Source organism: Ambystoma mexicanum, chromosome 7p (genome assembly GCF_040938575.1).
Source record: "Ambystoma mexicanum isolate Mex_15411 chromosome 7p, UKY_AmexF1_1, whole genome shotgun sequence".
Taxonomy (NCBI): domain Eukaryota; kingdom Metazoa; phylum Chordata; class Amphibia; order Caudata; family Ambystomatidae; genus Ambystoma; species Ambystoma mexicanum.
In genome coordinates this window covers 500,568,051-500,592,708 of record NC_090939.1, presented here as the reverse complement: position 1 = coordinate 500,592,708, position 24,658 = coordinate 500,568,051, and the positions used below count along the sequence as shown (strand labels likewise).

The window sequence follows — 24,658 nt, the reverse complement described above, 5'->3', positions numbered from 1 at the left end:
ACTTCTACCTCCTCAAACACCCCCCACACCCCTAACTCTATATGAGCACACTGGTCTAGTAATCCTATACCTTAACACAAACCAAACACAAGCAACACACACTTACAACATACTAACCCGGACACAGGAACCTTACCCATACAGACACAACAAACCAGTGCACACAACCTTAAACACCCGCCAATCTAACCATAACACACATACACACCCCAAAATGACAGACAGCCACACAGAAAACACCCAAGGCATTGGACCTTACCTGCATGGATACAAGCCAGTGCACGCAACCTACCATCTGCAAGCCAACACACAGAGACGCCAGTTTCTCCTGGCTCTGGGCCTATCCTACCATTCTTCCCTCACTAACCAATGACGTCCCCTTTCTTGCAGAGCCTCGTGAGCGCCTGGAGACTGCCCTTGGGTGGTATCGGTGTACGGTATAAATCAAAATAACATAACTTAACATAACAGAGGCACAGCTATCTCTGCAACCACAAAACTGGCCCATCTCTCTCCTATCCTATCCTATTATCCCCACCACCAAATAGAAGGTAATGTGCATGTACCCACTTCTATTCTGCAACTGTTGCCCCACAAAGACTCACTGAGATGCATACTGTGCTGCCCAGCCATGTCTCACATCAAGATAACTATTAGTTAGAAATATTTCACAACTATGTAGACTATACACTGTGTTGCTAGCCCAAATAAAATTGCATATATGTGCCAGCGTCACAATAAGACAGAATTGTGAAGATTAGCATTGCGTCACTTCTAAATAGCGATGCCACTAACCAACCCCACTAAACAATCTCACCCCTGTGCATACACATCTCAAACTCTAAATAAACACAACCATACCTCTGATGCAAAAACTGCACACACTTCACCACACTGCAACAAAATATACTACACAGCCTCACCCAAAAGCACACAGCGGCTCCCAACAAAATATATAACACAGAAAACATTACACATTACTTAATTGATTGGTTATTGCATTACCATTCCTTGCCCTGCTCAGTCTAATAGCTCAATACATCCAATAACACTAATATACTGCATTCATACCTAGATCATCATACCAATTCAGCCTCGTAGCTCAATACTTCCAGCAACGCTAATGCACTGCTTTCAAAGCTAGAACATCATACTAATTCAGATGCAGTGCAACCCTTTCACGGCTCCACCAATAACTTGTCTAGTAGCTTAGAGGCAATCTATAAGTCAGTCTGCAGCTTTTTATTCTGTTTATTGCAGCATCTTCGCCAAAGGTCACCCATACTAATGGTGCGAAGCTCATGTACGTGCTCCCCCAGGTACGTTGCTTAGTGCTGACCCATTACCAGACACTCGGGTAGCACATGTTTTTGTGTTTCTATGGCTTGATAATGTTTACACATTCAGCAGGTACGTTCATCCCTCGCAATATTTATAGATCTTCAAGTCTCCTTGACTGGTAACCTATTCAGGCGCAATAAGTAGGAACCTTTGAAGATTCTTAGACGGGCAGATAGTAAGATAACTTTGGGGTCACCTATAGGTATACAAACTCTTAGCAATAATATTATAGGACCTCAATGTAGACAAGTGGGTGAAATTCTTGCCCCAGTCCCAAAGTTCGATTTTCCTATATGCCTCTGACTAACTCATGCAGGCCTTTACCCCAGTCGGGAGACCAACCAAGCACCTCAAATAATTCCAGAATACGTTGCTCGAAAACCTGGTCCGTCTTCAAATCAGAGAAAGGGCAGCAGAGGTCATATAGGAAATGCGACTCCCCACAGTGTTTGGTGAAAAGGTACAGTGCCACCCGTTTCTTAAGTACCATATATTCCAATGAGAGGAGTCCCATCTCCAGCCTGATGATCTACATCGGGACGCACTGAGGCAGCCCCGAAATCTTCCTCCAGTATCGACCCTCAATTAGTTGCAGCCAGGCTCTGAATATAGAGACGTCTGGCTCCTTGCATGGTAATGCCCCCGTGCGCATCACAACCCGGTGTATCAGGGGGAATAGGTTGGGCTGCTCTCCTAGGGCACACCTCTTTGCATGGTGAGTAGCCATTATTTGCAGAGATTTCAACTCCAAGGTATTTGAACACTAGTACATTTCAATCAACTCACTTCAGGGTCTTAGCTCATGGCGGCAAACATTCTTTGAGGTAAATAGCATCAACTTGGTCTTATTACTGTTTATGAGCAAGCCATTTTCCTCAGAATATTGCCATAATTTGTCTGCAGCTTGCTTTATGCCGCAAATGAGTGATCCAGCACAACTAGATAGTCTGCGTATGCTAGGACGTAACAATGTATTTTACCCAGGCGAGGAGGAATAGCCCGGGCGAAAACCCCCTTAGAATCTATCCAACAGACCCTGGGTTTCTGCCCATAGTTGCAGCTCCTTTAAGATAAGAGATGAAAAAATCTTAACATTAACATTTTAGTGGGAATCCTATGGATTCCTCGCCCAGGCTCCAAATTGTCTGTGAAGGCAGGAAGCGAGGTTGGAGTCCAAAAATCTGCAGCCCTTTGTCTTTCAGCCTGACTGCGTGAGTCCAGTTCAAACTGGAAGGTTGGCTGTCCTGAAAGTGCTGAAACTGCCCTCACCCCCACCAATTTTGAATGTTGCATGGCTGTTTGATTGGCTGGGTTCCTGCATAAAAGTCTGATCCTGGAATTTGTAGAGCTAAGACCACTGGAACCAAAACCAAAGAGGAAGATGAAGAAACCGCAGTTGAGATGATTTCAAGCGATCTTGGAGCCTGCTGTGTAACCAGGGGCCTGCTGTACCAGTTGTTTCCAATCGACCTGGGCAGGGTGAAAACAACAACCTCCAACCCAGAGCATGGTGAGACCCACTAGACTCAAGACGACATGCATTTTGAGCCATCCCATGCCATGACCTTGCGGGGCTGCAATATCGCAATACCCTGGGAACTTGAGCCATCTGGCAGTGCATGGTCTTCCGAATTACAAATCTCGTAGAAAATTCGTGGGCATCCTGCTGGATCTCAGACGGCACGCTTCAGGTCCGAAAAGTCCTCTCACCAGAGTGATGGACCTTGCAAATGACGAGAATCCGACCAGCGACATTCGGTCTTCTTCCGTGCTCCTCAAAAGGTTTTAAAATCCACAGAGCTGCATCCAGCCACGATGAAACTCTTGCCTTGAGCCTTCATATGTGATCCCTGCTGCAAAAGTCCTTCCAAAGTCCTGTCTTCTTGAAAAAGGAGTCCATCGACCAGGTTTTTGGCTGCAGATCCTGAAGTCTTCCTGCTGCAACTCGTCTTCTGTGCTGAGGTACTGTATTGGCTGGGGTATTTTACCTACCTTAAGTCTTTGTGATTTCTGTATAGCTTTGGGGTGTATTCTGTGATTGGGGAGGGGGTCACTCATCCACTTCACCCAGGCTCACTGCAGAATACTTCTACAGTGTCTTCTCTGTAGTCCCTGGAACCCAACTAACTATCAAGTGAAATACTTTTGTTTGAACAGTCTTCCTCTGGAACTCGGACTTTGTCTACAACTGAACCCTATCTCACCCTCCCTACAGCTGGCACCTAGACCACTGGGGTCCCTTTACTGCCTCTGAGTGAACTCATGCTATAGAATAAGGGAAGAACTGGATAAGAAAAGGGTTCTGCCTTGAAAATTGTGCAAAAGGTACTTACTTGTAAAACAAGTTGTTTGGTAACCGTAACTCAGAGTGCAGGAATTGGTTGTGCCTCTTCCCCAAAAGTAATGCTGTTGGTTTCACTTTAATATTCCTGTTAGGATAAACGTATGAGTGTCCCCAATTGAGTCTTGCTTCCCCAGACTTGCTGTTAGCCTGTCCAGAATAAGTCTGCCAAAAGTTATCCATACCTCTTAATCTGCTGATAGCTCCTTTAAAAAAGTATATATGTTTTGCTTAGCGTGTGTTACTGTGTGCCATTCTAAAACAAGTTAAAGAGTTATTGCTTATCTCAATCTGTGTTGCACTGATCTGAAAAGCAACTGCAATAATAGATTACAATATTAGGTCTCATCTGCCTAGAATAGCTGTGTGCCATTCCTGAAAAGTGTTCTTTTAGGTGTAGATGACCTTGGTCTGCCTGGTGCATACACAATTAGTGTAAAGAGTTCTTGCTCATCTTAGCCTGTGTTCCACTCATCTAAAAAGCAGCTGTAATTGTATATTACACCAAAAAGGTCTTACTCGCCTAGTATTACTGTGTGTTATCACAAAAGTAGTACAGGTAAATAATTTTCCTTGAATCTATGCTGCACTATTCAGAAATGTATATTTGCAAGTTGGTTGAGTATGGACTTCCCCTGTTGAGTGTCACTGCATTACTGACAGGGTCTACTACCCTGTATTAATACTCTAAGTAATCCAAAAGTAACTATTGGTTTTGACTTTCCTAGAACTACTGTTAGGTGTTCCAAATTAGGTTGTATTCTTTGGTCTGTGCACCTTCAAGCAGTGTTGTGATTTTATAATGCATTTATATGCTTTATGATAGTACTTAATTAACCAAGAATCTCCTGGTCTGCTTTTATATAAAATAAACCCTTTATTTTTAAAATACATAATGTGTCAGTGTTTCTTTGGACCATATGTTTAATACAATTTCTTTGTACTGATTCGACAGCCCTCTCTCCCACCTAAGATAAGCCTGGCTGCTCTGTCTACGCTACCAAATGTTCTCAGGTGGTACAGCCTTATACTAGGAGTGGATTTATGGTTTTATGAAGCCCTTAGTTGGCCCTTAGACGCTGATACAATGCCCTCCTCCTCATTGCGGGCCACTCTAAAGTGGTCCCCCTTTCCTGCTGGAAAGCAATGGTTCTGGCCCTGGCTCCACACAAACCAAACCCGAGCCTTGGGCTGCCACCTACTCAGACCCAATCCTGACTTCGAAGTTAACCTTTGTACCTACACACCCATGGCCATTTGTGCATTAATCCAGCGTCTTGGTCAACATCCCCAAATCTTTTTACCTTCATCCTGATGCTGGTCCTGACCTTGAGGGTACCTGGTCACCGTATGCAGTACTTCTTCTAGCCCAGGGGTCTGCAACCTTTGGCTCTTCAGATGTTTTGGACTACAACTACCACCAGCCCTAACCATCATAGTGAATGGAGAGGGATAATGGGAGTTGAAGTTCAAAACATCTGGACAGCCAAAAGTTGCTGATCCCTGTAGTCCATCCCCTGACCACGATGGTACTCTAGAGTGGGCTTAACGCCCCAATCTGCAGTCATCGTCCAACGGGCCTCTGGTCGTCGACCCTGTGTCCGCTAGTCTTCTGGTGAAGGCCCAAATACCCCGCAGATGGAAAGTTGCTACCTCCTCTGCACTAGTCATCCAAGTATAAAGTGCTGATCTTTTAACTATAACCAGGAGTGAGCTACAAGGTTTATTCCATTGAATCCTATTGGAAAACTTTCATGAACCCGTAAAACTCAAAGAAATTGCAAATGCCTTTTTACCCCCTGAAATATGCCTGTTGCTTCAACTCCCTTGGGAGCTAGAGTTTTATAAACACTTACTGTATTTTAAATACTTGACTGCGATTTTATATGTCTTTATGAATGATCAATCACTGCAACTCAAAGTCCTACAAATAATGTAGTGTGCTATTGTATGCCTGTCTTTCTGCTTCTTTTAACTGAGTAGGGTCTTTTCCAGACCCTTTACTGTTTTCTTTAAGTATACTGTAACGGTATTAATTACATGTGCTTATGATTAAATGACTTTCTAATGTATCTATTTGTCAGTTTACAGTACATGGATTACTTTGTGCAATGCTTGTTTGGGACTTATTGCACCTTGATACCAGACTTCTCGCCTCCTAAGAGTGAACGCAGACTGCCCCGTCACGTTACCATTGATAAGAGTGTTAACATACGCCTTGCCCCTCATCAAAGGTCTACAGGAGAAAACCCTTTAACAGATAGGTCTAGTGTCGCCAAACATTTCCAGCAAATTTATACTCCATCTCAATTTTCTGATGCAATGTGAACTATTTACTTTTTTTGGTCACTCCTGATCTTACTACATAAAGCAGTATGAAGTCCACAAACCCTGCTCCAAATGTGTTGCCCACTCACCTGACAAGGTAAAAACCACCTCTCTCATCGGTCAGGGAAACCCCTCGGCCCTCTTATAACTATCCGTCTCCCCTAACCTTATCGCGCTTCCTACTTAACCATATCGTCCTCACTAATCCCCTCATATAGTGCCTATCCCAACCGCACAATCATACCCACCACTACCCATGCTCCTTAAACTCTCCCAGTTCCAATCATCCATAAGCTTCCTTTGTCCAGCACAACTCAGTCCTCATTCTACTGGATCTCCGCACAAGTCTGACACTGGATATTCCTTCTCCATAGCAAACCCTTTACTTGTATGGTTTTAAGGATAGTGCATTTTATTGTGTGGATTCCCATCTCTGTGGCTGCTCTTCTCCATCTCCTGGAACGCCAACAGCTTCTCTGCAGAACCCCTCCATATTTGTGTCCCTCAAGCATCAGTCATGGATCCACTGCTGTTCACCCTCTACATCTCTTACCTGGGTAAACTCAACTCATCCTACTAACATCTCTTTGCTGATGGATTTTCAGAACCAGCCCTGTGGGAGAGTTCTGAGGGGCCACACTAATTAGTAAACAGAGCAAATGACATTTATGTCTATGCCAATCAAGTGCAGCAGAGCGGTGAGGCAAGGGTTTGGGAGATATGGGGTGGTGTAATGGTACGAGCCACGGACAAAGCATTCAAATCCATTTAGACATTTAAATAAATAGCATATTGGGCCTTAACACACTAGACATGTAAAAATCACAGGTAATTAAACAATCCCTAAAGCAAATGTATATTCATATATGTACACAGTTGGTGATCTCACAAGCATCACCTGCACTTTATTTTGAAAGCAGTAAAATGTTTAGCACTAAAACAGGCTTTAGGCACTAAAGTGAGTAAAGCACAGTGAAAGATCAATGGAAGCAAGTACCTTGTCTAAAAAATAAAGCCCCTACCACTTCAAAAGTCTTCCCCTTCTTGCTAAGGTAAGTAGGGCTATTGCCTCAAAGAGTCAGAAGTCCCCTATAAGTACTTGTTGCAGGGAGCTGGAAGTCTCAAGAGAAGAACAAGTGAAGAACAAGTAAAGCAAAAGCCAAGAGTTAAGTACATTTCCAACGAAGTAGAAAAACAATGTAGATTAGGGGTGCTCTCCCAATCCCCCAATACTATGGCAAGCCCAGGGGGGATAATTGTCCAGTATCTCCACTGATCACAACTATGCATGGGGAAGTGTTACAATGGATTTCTAGAATCTGGCCTGGTGAACAGATCCTAGGAGCCACCCTCGTTTTAGTGAACAGGGCTACTCAGAAATTAGCCAAAACCCAATCAAGGTAAGTGTAGAGCGCAGTGAAGGCTATTTTCCAGAGTGTGAGTGGGCTCAGGGGTCCACAATGAGTCCACACAGTGAAGTACACAATAATTCAATTTAGAAAGAACTACAAAAATACTATATTGATTCTAGGCCCAAAACACACACTAGGAAATTAAACAAGCAGGCGATATTAATAAACATACGTACACCTTTAGGTTCTCAAAAATGCATTCAATAACATTCAACAAAATGAAGTTAAGTAGTGACGCAGTAGAATGGAACCAAGTCACAAGAAATTGACCCAAACTTTATAAGTTCATCCCCAATGATGAGTGGGGCCTTGAGCCCAAAAGTCAAAAAGCTTCTTCTTAGGAAAAGGTTCTGATTTAAGAAAGTTTCTTGTGTGGGTTACATTTTCCAGAAGATATTCAACAAAGTTACAGGTAGGTAAAATTATGTTCTCGTCTTTCAAATACAGTGGCTTTAAGATGCGATGTTCAAAAAGCAATGGAATGAATAACCAAAATTTATTTGAAGAAGAACACGGGGAGATGAATGTGTTGCGATCACTTACCGCCGACTCAGATTTTCCCAGATGACTATATGTGCCAACTGGGGGGGGGGGATTGGTCACTGGAGGTAGGTTATCCCACCATTAGTTCCAGTGAGAAGTGCCCAGGAGCTGCGGGTGAAAGCATTCTTCTGGTCGGCTCCAGGAGCAGAGTGCAAACCTTTACGAAGAAGAAATGCAGAAGGCACCGAAGCAGACCTCTTCAGGACACTTCACCAGATGTGGGTAGGCGAGTTCCAATGATAGTTACTACACACATGCGACAGCAGGGGTCCTTCAGTCATGATTGAAGACCTTCCAGAGCAGGATCCCTAGAAGCTGGGAGGCTGAAATCCGGCAGGAAGGGGTCTTACACCACAAACTGGCGACTAACGAAGTACCGGCAGAAAAAAAGGAATGGCGACGGTTCTAGCGAGGTAGCCCACTGGAGAAGTGGTCAGTCCTCCGGATGGTCCAGGGACACTTCCCAAGAATCACGACAGCTGGATCCTCGAGAATGCGTAGACACCGGTTATTCCCACCAGTCCAAGGGTTGGAGCACAGTGCATGACCTTGCAGATCAGCAGTCAAGTAGGGCTTTACCGCGCCAAACACAGGAAGAGATTCTGGGCTTCTTCTGGGCACATCCACAAATCTTCAGTCAGCTGCTCTTCAACGCAGAAAACTTGGCTCCAACGCCGATCTGAAGAAATGGCTGCAAGAGTCCTCCTCTTTACGAAAACCTGGCTGGAAGCAAGCCCACCAATGGTAAGGATCTGCAACATAAAAACAGCCTGCAGTGGTCCAATCAGGGACCACAGTGAGTTTCACTAATGTCCTACCCTCAGACTTTCTGGCACCTCGGATGAGGAATTGGACCACCCAGTCCCGCCCCATTCCTTGGCCAAGCATAGACAAAGGCATCACTAGCCCGTGTAAACAGAAGCTTTACAAAGCAAGTGCATGACCTTATATGGAATTTCCTGGCTCGAGAAGGCAGGATGAAGGCCAAACAACAATATGGCCAAAGAACAAGCAAAAATCTTGTGGTACAGGCGTTTTAGGGCACTATTCACATTTAGTAGCCACAAGTGGTAAATAGAAATGGGCACAGTTTGTCTTTAGGCATGTATAAAACTAACCAAAAATATCAAGTGTAAAAGACTAGCGTGATACAAAAGTATTCCCACTACACTGCATTGTAAAATGCTGTGTACACTGTTAAAAAGTTAAAAGGTAAAACGACAATATGGAAATATAGTATCTCAGTACTAAAGTTCTGAAGGATTGATCAGTTACCCCATAACAAAATGAGCAAATGGCCAGGGGAGTGAAGCTAAAGACTTCACTTCCCTGTAAAAAGTCAGAAGAGGTTCAAACACAAAATTACAACGTTTGGGAGTCCATAAAATATGGAAGGAAATTTGCTAAAAGAGAAATATTTCCCAACAGGGAATAAGGGATTGAATTTTGCACTCATATAGTCTATGGTCAAGAGGAGTGGCAACAGGTATGCAAACTGAAATTACTGACACCACATTGATCGAATCTTCAAGATGCAGACATTTATTAAAAGGTAAGTGGTGTAAGGTGTGGCTGCAAGGCATCTCTGACAACTGTCACCAAAATATTCTACAAATTGATCAATGGCAAATCTGTAATGTTGTAAGGTTCCAAACTCCTGACATAATAAAGGAACAAGACAGGAAAGGGAGAAAGGACTTGCGAGACACAGGCAGACTAAGGAAGGATGAGAAGGTACATCATAACACAAACACCCCCTTACTCTGATTCCCTAAGAAACCATTGCTAGGGTTCTCAGTCACTGGTCCCATTTCTTTAGACTAAGGTCTGTTTGCAGGGGGCCCAGGTGTCATAGATGTGGTAGTTTTCAGGTTCAGGATTGGTCTAGCTAGGAGGCAGTTCAATGCTCCAATGAGATGGCTCCCGATAGCTTCAAGCTGGGCGACCCAGACACCTCAGGACACAGACCTTCACTGGCCCCATGATGACAAGACAACACCCCCTACCCCCACGACTCAACTGAGATGGGCAGCAGTAATTAACTGCCCTGATCATAGGGCAACAAGCGACACTTGTGACGATAAAGACTCAGCTCCAGGAAGGACCTTCTTCATATTGGAGAACAACAGCTGTGGGAGGCTGGATCTAGGGCCACTGTAGATGCCATGCAGAGTTCCAATCCAAACTCGAAACAAGGGCCAATGCACCGAAGATGCCCTTGATGAAACTGGCCAGCCCACAGGATGGTTCAGGAAAGCTGAGTGAGGGATCCTCATTCAGGGGTCCTGCATGGTTGACCCCACCAGCCCAAGAGTTGAAGCATCAATGATGATTCTTGTGGAGGTTGATGCAGAGATTAAGGGCTTCACCAGGACTTGGCTGGAGAAAATGCTGGATTACTTCAACTGTCTTCAACATGCTGCTGTTAAAGATTTCAATCGGGCGACGCACACCTTGGTCTCAGCCTAGTATGTAGCGCACAAATGAGATGCCTTTCTCTTTATTTTATGCAGATTCAATTTGAGATGGTACACAACTCGTCTCACACCCCCTTTTTAAAATACCCCTAATCACAATGGACCATGAACCAGGCTGGTTGGTGAAAATGCAATATTTTATGTACTTTAAGATTCAACGGAAATCATACAATTTTAATATGGGGCAGCAATCACCAATGGGGTGATAATTACAATGAAAATGGAAGCAATTCACTTGGTTAACCTTCTCCTAGAACATATACAAAGCACAAATGAATAGGAACACTTTTTTGAATTAGGATAGATGGCACCCAGGGTAAGGTTTTCCCTGCAACGTTCCCTCAACCCCCAATGAATCAGATTATGAGTGGATAGAAAGAAGCTGCACGTAGCCAGGAATAAAGGGCAGAAAACAATCAAAATCCAACCTTCCTTCACAGAATGATTTTAAACCCTTTGCAAAGGCATGAAATGACACTAGGAAATGGACAAAAAAATAATTAATGTGTGGTTAAATGTGTGAGGCAAATATGATTTCTCCCAACAACAGGAATGCAGAAACACTAGCAATCACAATGCAATGGATCAACAAGAAGCATACAATTCGAAAATGAGTGAAAAGTTAAAACATGCTGCAGCCGAATGACAATTTTCTCAATTCCCGTTTAAAATTACCCAAACGGTTTTTTATAAAAACAGGTGAAATACTGAAAATCGCAATGTGGTTTTTGGTCTGTGGGACAGATGTATAGCACAGGGACAATATCAATGTGAAAGAAGGTTGGTAGCTGAAGATTTGGATGAGATTTTCAGGGTGGAATGGGGTTCAGTTTTAGGAAAAACAGAGCAGTTAAAATGAAAACTTCTGTTTAGAAAGAAAGAAAAATGTTACTTAAACTAAATGATCTAGACTATATTGTTAAAGGAGGAACACAGTTAGCTCCAAGGTTGATTCGCAAGGTCAACCTTATCACTCCAGTGCTCAACATTAACTGGAAATTAGTTTGATTACTCAAAATATAACTAAGGGCTTAGGATTTACACCAGACAGAAACGAAAAGAGAGATGGCGCTAGCACTTAGAATTCTCTGTGAACCCTGTCCTTGATTTTTAACAGTTTTAGCAAGTTACCAGGGTATAAATAGGATTGATTAGAGTGTAATACAGACAAAAGGGTCAAAATGGGGAGACTACGTGTTTCTCTGAGATGGGGAACTGAGATGGGGAAGATACTCCCATTCCACGCTTAGGTTTGCAATTATGGAACAGCCAACTGGGTCTGGTCACCAAACGGCGGGCGCGCCTTACAGCAAACAGCTGGGCAATTCTGGTCACAGTATGGCAAGGACAGCTGGATAGCAGAGTTGCAGCAGGCATGCAGGTATTGGGCAGCACGCTGGTCTGATTTCAGGATGCAAAATGCACCACAGCTTTTCCCTTTTTTTATTTTTTAAATGGGATTTTAGTGGGGTTTTTCTGGATCAATGGCCTTGTTGGGACAGGATCAGCAAGCTTTGGCCTTGCTGGAGTAGGGTCAGCAATGCTTTGGCCTTGTAGTGAAATCGGGAATCAGCAAGATGTATGGAGCAGATCAGGAACGCAGCCGCAGGAAATTCAGGAGTGTGTGTGTGTGTGGAGCTCTGTCAACCACTCTTATTTATAGAGCATGGTGACATCACAGAATTATTGGTAGGCAGAACTGAACTAGGCCTACCTCCAAGAAGCGGATAGGACAATCAATGTTGGTTGCCTCCTCGAGGAGGAGGCCCAGTTTATGAGGTTGCATTTTATGAGGTGAAAAGCCATTGCACAGTCCTTTTTGCCAAAAATCAGTCATAACCTAATTTACACATTTATACATTTGTGGCACTTCAACAAATCACATGAGCAGATTACATATTGTATGTAGAGCATCGCAGTCCAATCCTCACGGTTGTGGGACCTTGTTTCACCCTTCTACCAGTTCTTTGCGCTTTTCAGTGAGAGTTATATTACTTAAAATTCGATAACTTTACACATGTGTATAGATTATTATTAGGCATATCAGTGTTAAATTTGACAGCGCCATCCTATACACTTTCCATGGAATACCCAATTCTCTGCCATTTCTATTCCCCATGTATCAGTGAAGTCTACGACATCTTGAATAAAAGCCTATAAAATCACATTTAAAGGGTTAAATATTCACATTTTTACAAAGTCCTGCTGCAGAGATCAAAGTCTTTAACATTTTTATTAATAGTCCTTGGAGGCAAATGTTAGTACTGTTCCACATATATGGGCATGCCTTTCCAAAGGCTACCCCCTCAACCCAGGGTTGTCATAGAGATTTCCTTTGAAGCTTCTGGTAAAAGTCACGAGGAAGTGTGATTTTTCACTTCGCACATCTGTGTCTTAGAAGTTCCATTGTAAGATGGTTCAGCCTAGACCCAAGTCTGATTAGTATGTGAAGTTTCTTTGTCTTGGTCAATCAAAGTTTTCCAACCTAGCGATCATCATCCAGGTGTCCTGGAAGTTTATGGTGGTTCCCTTTTGGGGGAAGCCTTAACTCTGACCAACTGGAAAACCCTGTTTTGGGAGCTTGCCAAATCCAGCCCATGCAGTTTAACAGTTTTCTTTTTCTTTTATTTTGTCCTGAATCAAACCAAGCCTGTTGAATAAAATAGCCCATATATGTTTCCCCAGCAACAAACCCCTTTACATTGCTAGGCACGGACAAGCCTTCATTCAACATTGTACTTCTTAAAACAGCAATTCTTTTCCCTCTGGTCTGTAAAAGCCCATTCTGACACATGTGGTGAAAGCTGGCATATTCCTTTCAAATTCGGTTTTGCTCTTCCATCTGGATTCCCACCTGGTTTTGAAGCTGTAGTCAGCTTGTTTTACACAACAGTCCGTACAAGGCAAAAGTCTTCATGAAATTGACATGTGCAAAGAAAGCTATGATTTTTATTTTCAAGCAGTGATTTTTTTTGGCATTTTGTAGGAAAATGTAAGCGTTTCCCGTGTAGCTGAAGGAAAGCTTTTGTTGATTTTCTCACGTTTGGCTGGCACAGCCTGTCATTCAGGAATAAGGCTCTTTTTTGATGGAGCACAATGTGAATATGGCTGGGCATGACAGGGTCTTTTTGATAAAAGCAGTTTGATGAAAACAGGGAAAAATAGCATCAGAGCAGCATAATTTTAAAGGTGAAATATTCAGTTTTTCAATGGGAATTTTGGGCTTGCAGCAAAGCAGTGCTGCTTTTTCACTCCATTTCTTTAATACCAACAAGAACACACCGTAGTAGCCTTTCTCGGGGTGCTCCCTGTTCCATCTTGCCCAATGGCGCTTGGCAAAACAGTGCAGCCCTCTTTTTTGTTGCTGAAAAATGCAATTTTGGTGTGAGGCAATGGTGCTCACAGGAGCCAGCGGAGCCAGTTTGCTGGTTCTGCTGAAGTGAAGCTTGGTAGTGTGGGGGAAGTACTGCTGAGTGGGTAAATATATCCTACACAGCAACTCTTCATAGGAAGGGGTCTTGGCACCAACAACGATCTAAAAAAAAAATGGCTGCAGGACTCATCCTATTATCCCAAATTAGAGCTGGGGCTCCCCAGCCCTCGAATGGAAAGGTCCTGCATCATTCAAACTTGCTGGCTGTTAAATTCTGGACAACCTCTCACCCCACATTTAACCAGCAACAGATATCCTAGTGCTGGTATATGGATTAGGGCATGTGAGTGCCAAACCCCACATCTAGCAACATGCACACACCGCTGCTTTGCCTTGGAACCTTTAAGATTACCCAGGAAAGAGCTCACGCTACATGGAATTTCCTTACCGCCGAAGGTAGGAAGAATGCTAAATGACAAGATGACCAAAGGACAGAGCAAAATACAGAAGGTATGGTCATGTTCAGTAAAGGTTACTAAAAACGCATTTTGCTGTAAAAAGGAAAAATAAAACAGTAAAACAATATCAAGAATGAGGGTTTGGTGACCTTTTATTAGATGAGAATAAAACACAATAGATGATGTAGTTGAATTGTTACAGGTCTATGGAGATTAAAATAATAGAAAGAGCTTAGTTAGCACCAGTCTATATTCTGTACGACGAGAATGGAGCATAAAAACAATTACGATTGCTCTTACTGTTATGCATTGTTGGTAGAAGACACACAATTCACAATGATTTCCACTGCACCAAATTAGGTCTCTGATCTGCATCTGCTCACCTATGACTAATTCACAAAGTCAAAACTGGGGCAAATCTGGAGAGGACGGTGGCACCATCGAGATGCACACTTGCTAAGGGCATCTCTGTTTTGCTCCAGTGGAAGTATTTGTGAATCAGGACCATGGTATGCATTTTAAGTTGCATTGTCACTCTCTAATGTTCAAAGTGGGACTACCTAAACATTATTTAACGTACTGCTTATATCTAGACACCTATTTTAAAGAGCACTGCTTATAATTATACTATATCCAGAAATCATCGTAACTACTACCTGGTTAGTTTGTATTCCATCTGATGTGACAAAGCAAAAGGAAGCAAAAATAAAAGAATTATAGCAATAATCTTTTCATGTATCATCTACTATTGGGCCATACAATTACATGTGTGTGTTAAAGCTGCAATTATTCACATTCGCTCCTATGTTCCAAATACAAAGAGCTAACATTGACATATGCTTAAATTACTTACAATATAATACTGAGGGAGGCGTGTGAGCTTGATGAACAGCTTGTGCTTGGAAAGATTGCTTATAGGATGAGTAGCAAAATTAATCAGCTGTAATGTTTCACTGCTGACTGTGGGAAGATGCTTTACGGATTGTTTGCACCGCTGCTGTCCAAGCCAAAACCTTTATAGGAAGAACAAGAAAAAATGTCATTTTACAGCATTGGGCTACAATGTCATTCATAGGAGAAGCAAGAACATTTTCATTGTATTGCATTGGGCTACAATGTCATTCATGCAAAGACTAGATTTTTAGGATAACAACTTTCCTTTTCTGTTAGAGGAATTCATAAAAGGAATCGGACATGTTGCTTTATATGCTGAATAATAGTGCCAAATATGGAACAATTCCTATTTTTACAACTGTGGTAAGTCAGACATGGGAGACAAACCAGAAGATATGGTTCAACACATTTTTTAAAGAAATGAAGCTCTCAACTATCCCTTATAGCTACGGTGATGGCTTTCGCGGACTTCAAAGAAAACAGCAAACTGGTGGCTTGTTAGGATAGCTCACAAAAAATTCACCCAAACCCAATCTATCCTATGCTCTTTCCCTACCACTAATACAATAAACAACATCATTTTAGCCAAAATAAATTTGCTCCCACTCTACTTGGCATCTGGTGGCTGGTTGCTGACCCCCACCCAATTGTGTATTCGGTTCTCTCTCTCTCAGGCTCCAGTCTGTTCTTACAGTTCAAGGTTTGGTCCTTTACGTCATCCTCTCTTCTAAGAGAAGGTTGCTCAGGACCGCCATGCAGGTGTTTTTATCAGTTTAAAAAGTTAATCTCCACATTGGAGTAGCTGGTTCTCTAAACATGTTCTGTGGTGAACCAGGAGAAGGACGCAGACTACAATGGGTCATGGTGCAGGCTTGTTTATTCAGTGTGTCTGAGGTACCAGGGGCTCCCCCGCGTCGATAACCAAGGCGGGGAGGAGCGATTGCCACTGTGGTACTGCCCTTGTCTCCTACAACAAAGCAGCGTTAGAAAAGACAGCACAGCCGGTGAGACAGAGAGACTGACACCAAACCAGCTTGCGTTTTGAACCAAGGTTGCAAGCTGCAACATTGTACAAAGAGAACAGTGTATGAGGCATTTGCAAAGAGCGACACAGATATAATTGGAACTAAGGTAGTAATTGAACATTGTGATGGAAATTTCAGAGGCAAACTAAGACAACTAAGTTTTGTTGCGCCACGTAGGCGCTCATTCGAAAGTCTATTAAGTATTCAACTGATGCTCAGTGTGAGAAAAAGGAATACTGAGATTGAAGTGGTCATGCAACGGGTCTTGCTAAACCCTGTGCGCTTTCGTAAGTCTTCGATAGTTTAAGTACATCCCAATTGCCTGAGGGAGACTGAGTGAAAGAACGGGATTCTAAGCCCAGAAGAGGGGGATCCAGGGTGAACACCCAAAATGAGTGCTGGAAAAGGAAATAACGTGTTTGTGTTGTTTTTTTGCATAACGGGCCCTCTGAGTCAAGAGACTTGCAAGAAGTAAAGAAGCTACACACAGAAGGTCTTGAACTGTGAAAAGGGAACTGTATCCTCATACCGCAGAAGCAAGAGTGTGTGGTTTGCTCAAGTGAACAGCCTTGTACCATGCTGAAAACGTGGGGAAGGGAGGCCAACAGCCTGAACATCCTGATTTATCATTTTGTGAACGCTTCTTTCTTTTTCATGAACATCACCCCACCTTATTTTGTAAATAAGTAGTAAGGATTGGTAACAGGTCTTTTTGGTAAAGGGTCCTCTTTAATTTGCCGCCTTAGTTTGTAAAAGCTCAGGGGCTTAGAAGAAGCCTTCCTTGAGGGGAAACAGGCTGTTAGGCCTGGGAAACTGAAAATGGTTGAACACCCAAACAGTAGAAACCGTGCTCCAAAAGCAAAGCAGCGACACAAACAGCATCTGGTAAGTTTACCAAGAGCCCCACAGTACTCCTTGAGAGTGAAGAAGCTGATGTAGCCAGACACCTCCTGGATGCACAGCTGCACACACTGTCTCCTAGTCCTTGGTCGAGGCGACAAAAGGGTGGGGCCTTGGATGGGCTCCTAAAGTCGAGAGAGGGACTTGCAAGCAACAAATTCTTAATACACCTGCATCAGTTTGTGGTTTTCGCACCTTTTGCTCAGCACCAGTAGCCGATCAATGTCGGTTGGAATCTTCTTGGTTTCTCGGTCCTTTACTCTGGTGAGGGGATTCTGAGGAAAGGCATCATCCTTCTGGAGGTCCACACAGATGCCACCGAAGTTGCAGCTTGAATCGTCAACGGCAAGGCAATGCACTTCAAGGTTGTGGTACCCCGGGTACTGGGACTCTGCAGCCCAGGAAGGTTGCAGGACGTTGGGTGATGGCACAAATTGAAGAGTCTCCTGCGGATGGTTATGCCCACCAGCTCAGAGGAGAAAGTCGTCCTTGGCAGAGCTTCCCTGTCAATTCAGGTTCAGGACAGCAGCGGTGCTTCTGCGGTTACTGGAGGAGCTGCAGGCATCTCTGGTCGTTGTCATCGTCTTTGGAGGTCCAGTTCCAGTCCTCGACAGCCTTCTATCCCAAAAGCCTCGGCTTTTATGCAAGAACCCATTCATTCAGTCCTATGGACCAGTCAAATACCTGGGGGTGGCTGTGCTTGCAGGACAGCCAGCCAGCCACCTAGTTCAAACTGGTTCCAACCAGGCATATCTTCAGACAAAGGCCAGAGAAGTTTCGGGCCCCTCCATCACTTCCTGCCCCAGTAGACACAATGGAGCCTTGACGGCTTTACAAAGGCATCCAGCCAAAGGTAAAACTCAAAGAGGACCCACCGCCACATGGAATGGTAAAAGAAGGGCCAAGAAGAAACACAAACAAAAATGATGAGAAAAGAAGACTGGGCCATTTTTGGGAAAAAGGTCACCCATGGGTGCTGTACTGCAGCTGTGAAGACAGCCTGCAAGAACTAACACACAAGTAAAAAGGTATCCAGACTATCTGAAATTTCAAGGTGAGATAATATAGGATGTATGAACAAGACTAGTTAACCGCACTAAACAAATCTCTCAGTTTAGGTTACAAATTCGAAATGTAATTTTGTTTTTCAGGGGAACAACTACAAATTGAATGGCTTCATGCCATTAAAAGTCAAGCACAGGTAAAAGAAAGGGAGATTTGAATACATGCACTCTCTCATCTGAAACTTGTTTTAGTGGGTTCTGTAACCTTTTGACAATTTTTCATTCTTTTTTCTTTTACTCCCTCCCAATATAGCGGACTCCTGTAAAGAGTCACATCAAGATAGTAAAACGTGATTGTATGTCAACATATATTGGTGACTGTCAGAGTTTTGGGTATTATATACTAATCAATTGTTTTTCTTGTTTCTGTTTTTATTTGTCTTCATATCACTGTGTGTATTTTTACAGTACGATAGTGTATGAGATGAGTATATGTAAGAAGGGTGGAGCCCCGACGACGGACCCAATCAGAAATGCATTGGCCACCATATACCCACACATCAGCACTGCTTCACATAATACATTTGTCTAACGAAAATCAATGTTTCACATGATTATGAAAACATAATACTCGAGATTAGAATATGAATGTGTATGAATTGTTATAGAAATTTGCAGCCCTAAAAAGGGACATGTAAGAACACTTGGTTATTCCGAGGGCAACTTTGGGAGTTTTGCTAAAAAGGTATTCACTGCCGTCAGCCATTTAGGTTTGTTTGATACTGAAACACTAAAAGTTGCAGCAGTGGAAAAGGAGTTACAGTGTAGCCCCCTCAACACCACACAAGGTGGTGTGCGCTGATCCCACAAAAAGAACGGTAAGAAAGATAAAAGTATCCTACTACCCTGGACAACAATAGTTCTTAGGAAAAAGTTATACAAATAGGAATGGAAGCCCAAGGGAGGGTGCTATGTGCTGCAACCATTTATTACAGATGCCTGTAGTGAAATACATGGAGGAAAGCTTGACTACAATAAAAGTCAAAAGAATACAGTGTCAGAAAAAATAGGGTTCCCATTTGAGAGCAAAAAGAATGAGTGAGTGGTAAAAAGTCCCACTTACTCAGGAGGGTGAAGCAAGCAATCCCAGAAGTCCAGCAAAAGTGCAGGGGGTCTCTTAGGTTGAGGGGAATTGGCACAAGAAATGAGAAGTCCCCCAACAGACGGACGGTTTTGGCAGTCTTTAACTACAAAGTCTATGGCCCTCACTGGCATCCTCATGTTGGAAGTGTTTGCATCCCTGTTGGTGCTTGTCTCGTTGGTACAGCCACTCACTGTGTGAGCTCAGGGACTCAGGCTCCTCTCCTTGTCCTAGTCTCAGCGTCGGTTGCTGGGTGCCAGGCCCACCACTGTTCTCTAGTGGTCGCGCCACCAGGGAAGACTTTTCTTCCTGTATTTGTTTCGCTCCTGACCAGAGCCTCTTCCTCGGTCAGAGCACCGGCCTTCTAGCCTCCAGCAGGTGTCTCATTTCCCCTATGCCACTGCTGGCTCTGCTGCCTGGTGTAGCCACACCTCTCCAGAACAGCTCTACAGAGGCTCCCCTCTATGTAACTGTGATTCTCCCCCCTCCATAGGGGTGGCTCACTGCATAGGAGGCATCTCCCCATTCTCAGTTCTTACTGTGTTTAAGTACGTTATCATAAATGAAAAGGGTTTGTCGCCCTTCTTGACAGCAGCGTTCAGATGAAATTCAGCATTACCTGAAGCGAACAGGATGGAAGGAGGATCATTGGTAGTTGTAGTCAAAATATGAGCACAAACAATTGTTTCAAGTACCATGCAGGCAGACAATGTAGTCCGTTCAAGGAGGTACTCAATGGACTGGGAGTCTTTGTCCCCAAGAGGGAAGTCACTCAAGTGTGGCCCCACTTGTCCAGGCCCCTAAGGAGGGTCTTGTGGAGTGGGCTCACCTCCCTAGCTTCACAGGGGGTGGCTCCTTACTGGACAGAAGGGACGAATTACAAGATGTGTCACATTTCCTTGTTGGCAAAACAGTACTGAAGAGTCCCTGTTGTTCTGATTTTTTTATATTCAGTCTCTTGTTCAAACCTACTGTGTCTTTAACCTCCTCTGGTGTTTCTCATCTTTTAATCAGACATGCACTATCTGGCCCTTCAGGCCATCTGGATATGATATGGCGTTCACCTCCTCGTGGGGTATTCTGTGGCTCAGTCCCTATTGTGTTATATAACTCCTTAGGTCATCTGGGTTCCAGGTTGCTTTCATCCCCTTGTGGGGGATTCTGTGGGCCAGCTCCTTGTGGGCTATCAGCTTGTCTGGTCATCGTATTGTAGAAAATGGACTAGGGGTTGTGAAATGACTGTGCCCTATTTGTTACCGCTGTCAATTGTTATAGAGGAAAAAAGTAAGAGATAGATCTGCAGCATCCACACACTTCTACTGGACCCCCTAGAAGGTACCAGGACATATAAGTTGCAAGTATTGAGATAGAAGGAAAATTGGATGCACTGTTCCTCAGTAATCAGTTAGAACATAAATCAATGTAGCTTGATAGTACAAGAAAAGCTTGTTAGGCTTTCTGTCTTGAGGATGATATAAGTCGATATAATGAATTCAAAAAGAGGAGTCTTGAGGTTCATGCACAATCTTTATGGTGAAGTAATAGAGGCTTGTTGACAGTCAGCCGACATGTGTTTCGACCCTCACGGTCGTCATCAAGGCTGAGTGATTAGCAATACATAGGTTACAAAATGAAAATGAAGGTGAACAAGAAAACAGAGGAATTGTGTTAAAAATTAGGTCATTAGGCTCTAGGAAGAGATCCAACACAAGTCTATCATATACCGGTTACCAATAATTGCAATTGCTCTTTACAGCTCATCAAGTTCCGACTTTGATAATCTCAATTGTAATATTGTGCACTTATTTTATTGTGAACATCTATTGTTGAGTATTTTGACATATCATTGTCCAGACAACATAACCTTAGCTAATTGTGATTCACTCTTTACTGGTCTCAAAGTAAAATTTGACCAATCTCATTTCAGTACAGTTTATATTTAATGCCTGTATACATTTTATTGATATTCCTTAGACATTACATGCCAATACTACCAACTAGTTCCCTTTGGTACTTTTTCAGCTATTAATCAAATTTCACCTGCTGCTTTTTCTTGCTCACTTTTTCTTATCACTTGTGATGATACTCTCAATAATTTATCTTTCTTTTGTATTTTATACACTTAATAGACTATTCTTGGCATTTCTCCCTATATATACTCTCAGGGCACCCTTTCACATGGCCCTTATACACATTCTAATATGTAGCTTGCCGAGTTTATTTACATTTATTCAGCGCGTGGCAACGTGCGTATGACATCACGAGCGTGGCACCCATGTTACGTCATGGCACTTTAGACTATTTTCACTTTCACGAGGTGTACGCCCTTGTCACACCACTTACAAATGGGGATTGGACCCCATTAATATTCGTGCTGCAGGTAAACCAAATTTCTTGTTAATATGAGTGTCTATTGCTGCTCCCATTCTCTGCTTCGCGCATATATTAGCTGAACCCACATTGCATTTAAATTTAATTGTCATTTCGGCTTCAGGGCTCACCGACCGAACGTCAACGGTCATATTTACAACTATTGTACTTTGGATACATTAATCCAGTTTTATTAATTGACCTTACCTTGCCCGGGCATTAGCTGAGTCCTCAATATATTTAATGAAAGCCACAGCTTATCTCTTCCTAGAGCCTATTGACCTGATTTGTAACACAATTCCTCTGTTTTCTTGTTCACCTTGGTCCTCTCAGCATTAGGACTAGCATCTACGCCACAATACCAGCTATATGTGATTCTACATACAGGGTAAGTAGTCATTCCATACTATCCCTTTACTAATTCAGCTCACATCAGCTTATCCCAACACAATGTCATTGAATCCTCCAGGTGACATTCCTATTTCTTCAGCTCATTATTTCTCTTCCAGTTCTGCATTAGCAGCATCTTATCACAAGGTATGCCTTAACATGCCCTTGACATCACACAGTTACCCGGTTTTGGTTCTCACTCTATTATATTATATTATTTTTCTTTTGCTATAAGTCTCTTCCCAGCACGAGTGACCTAATCAGTTTTCACTGCTGACTAATGAGGAAATTTAGGGCACCAAACGCCTAATAGATATTCATCTTTAATTGGTCACTTTTATGCATTAATGTGAGCATTTCAAACGAAGCAATGTTCTCACTTTACTATTCATGTTGTTATCTGGTTGTTTACTTTTCCACATGAACCTGCCTGTTTCATCTACACTACTGAACCATGATATGACTTTGCTTTTTGATACTACCTTGTTTGATTTATTGTGACAATGTCCTTGGTTTGGGTTTCTTATCCTTGAAATACTTTGTTCTTTTTTATGTCAAATATAAATTTTAATTTTGTAACCTATGTATTGCTAATCACTCAGCCTTGATAACGACCGTGAGGGTCGAAACACATGTCGGCTGACTGTCAAGAATCCTCTATTATTTTCACCATAAAGAATGTGCATGAACCTCAAGACTCCTCTTTTTGAATTTATTATAAAGACTTATATAATCCTCAGGACTGGAAACCTAACAAACAGCGCATCCAATTTTCCTTCAATCCCATACTTGGTTATCATATTGGCCTCAAACCCCATGTGGGGTACATTCGTAATCAGTACCTAATGGGCTATCAGACCTCTCTGGTTGTTTGGCTCTCATGTTGCATTCACCCTGTCGTGGGGTATTCTCTGGGTAAGCACCTCATGGGCTACTTAGGTGCCACACAGCCTTCCTCCCGCTTCTTCCAATCTGCAGTGTACCCGTCCTGCACTGGGGCTCATCGGGCAAAGTTACTTTGTCATTTGCTGTGGAACTACGACTGATATCTTTGTGGTCAAGTCTCCTCTTTCAGTTCCTCCTGCCTGCGACTGACAGAACTTTGGCATCAGGACGGCTGGAGTGTCACTCTGATGGCGACTCGCTTCTCCCTCGCTTAGGCAGCCCAGCGCTACTCAGGCTCCCCGCCTTATTGGACTCAGCTGTGTTTTCCATGGGCTCTGGGTTTCCTCCACACACCACGTTTTCTGTATGGTCCTGCCTCCAGTCTCCTCCTGGAAGGGAGACTTCCCCCTCCTCTGCTCTTCAGCGCAAGCTTGCGTTTTGCCCCAAAGCTGGCTCTCTTCCCCCTTCTGCATGGGTGTCGGGTCTTTTAAATTCCTTCCTTGAACGAGAAGAGACGCCATTGGTGCCAATCTTCAGAGATGGGTGCTAACAGACATGGATCAGAAACCAAGCCAGTCACCTTTAGAGGGCCCTGAACATTATGGCACTGCTCACATCCAATATATCAAACAAATACTTGGGAGCCTGAGTTAAAGGGAGGTGTGGTAAATGCTTTATGTGGGGATTCTTTGTCCCCTAAGGGGATGGGGGGACATTCCCAAAGAGATCCTGCTTGCCCTGTCTGTCCCCTAAGGGGTGTTAAGCGGAGCAGGCTCCCCTCTCCTTAATCCCAAAGGGGATGGCAACACCTTTGGGAGAAGGGACACATTCCCTCATTGTACGTCACAAGCATAAATCCTGGGAACTCTTGACAACATACTTGGATTAGGTTTCTCAATATTTTCACTAACAAATTAAAATTTACCTTTGTAATCCAAGTTGGTTGACATTATTCAGGTACCACCATTTGAATCTTTACCAAGTTGGTTATGACGTACAACTAACTGACCTGGACCTCATCACTGCATATTGCACACCCAATTAAGGTTCTGACCCACTGCCGAAGAAGGCACATTTTTACACGTTATGTTTCAAAATGTTTAGATATGCTTAGCTTATTAAACCAACATACAACTTAGAAATACTTTAAGATACTTTTCAAAGGCCACTGCTTAGATGTTAATTGCTCGCAGGTACAATTGTTAGAGTGACACTAATGACAGTTATACCGAATAATCAGTAATAACGTGCACTCAAGCACAGACAAAGATAAACGGTAATAGTATTTAGTTAGAAAAAACACAAGAAAGTCTTTTGGGAAGGAAAACAGTTGGTTAGTCAAGCAGTAGCAGAGCTTAAGATTCTAAAGGCAGTTTTTGCGCAAGTTAACTCTTTAGAAGTTCAATCTCTAACTATATGCAAATGTCAGTTTGGAGAGAGTTCAAAGTCTCACGAAGCAGACAAACAGCAAAAGTTACTGTGGTTACTTTCAGTCTCTAAGTAAGGATACTAGAAGAATAACGGTGGAGACACTGTTAAAGGACTCACAAAAGGGACACAAGCTGGCAGCTTGGGTCAGAGTTAAGAGTGGACACCCTGGACATCTCTACGAGCACTCCAACACTCTTAAGCTACTTCTTGGATTAAGGTACGAAATACCTTTTCTCCCACAGCACCTTAGGTTAGAATAAAAGTGTGTGGTTGGATTCTCCTCTGTATAACAGCGATGGCTGGTCCCACCAGCAAAAGCGAAGGAGTCATCCTCTCCGGAGTTCC

The 24,658-nt window shown here is 43.1% G+C and overlaps 1 protein-coding gene across 2 annotated transcripts in view; it reads right to left on the bottom strand.

Moving 5' to 3' along the window:
• The window catches only part of MED14 (mediator complex subunit 14), a 1,766,813-nt gene that overhangs the window by 1,010,224 nt on the left and 731,931 nt on the right, over positions 1-24,658 (bottom strand). For both annotated transcript variants that reach the window (XM_069636537.1, XM_069636538.1), the window contains exon 13: positions 15,127-15,286. In XM_069636537.1, the coding sequence (XP_069492638.1) occupies positions 15,127-15,286 (160 nt within the window). The remainder of the gene's footprint in view (positions 1-15,126; positions 15,287-24,658) is intronic.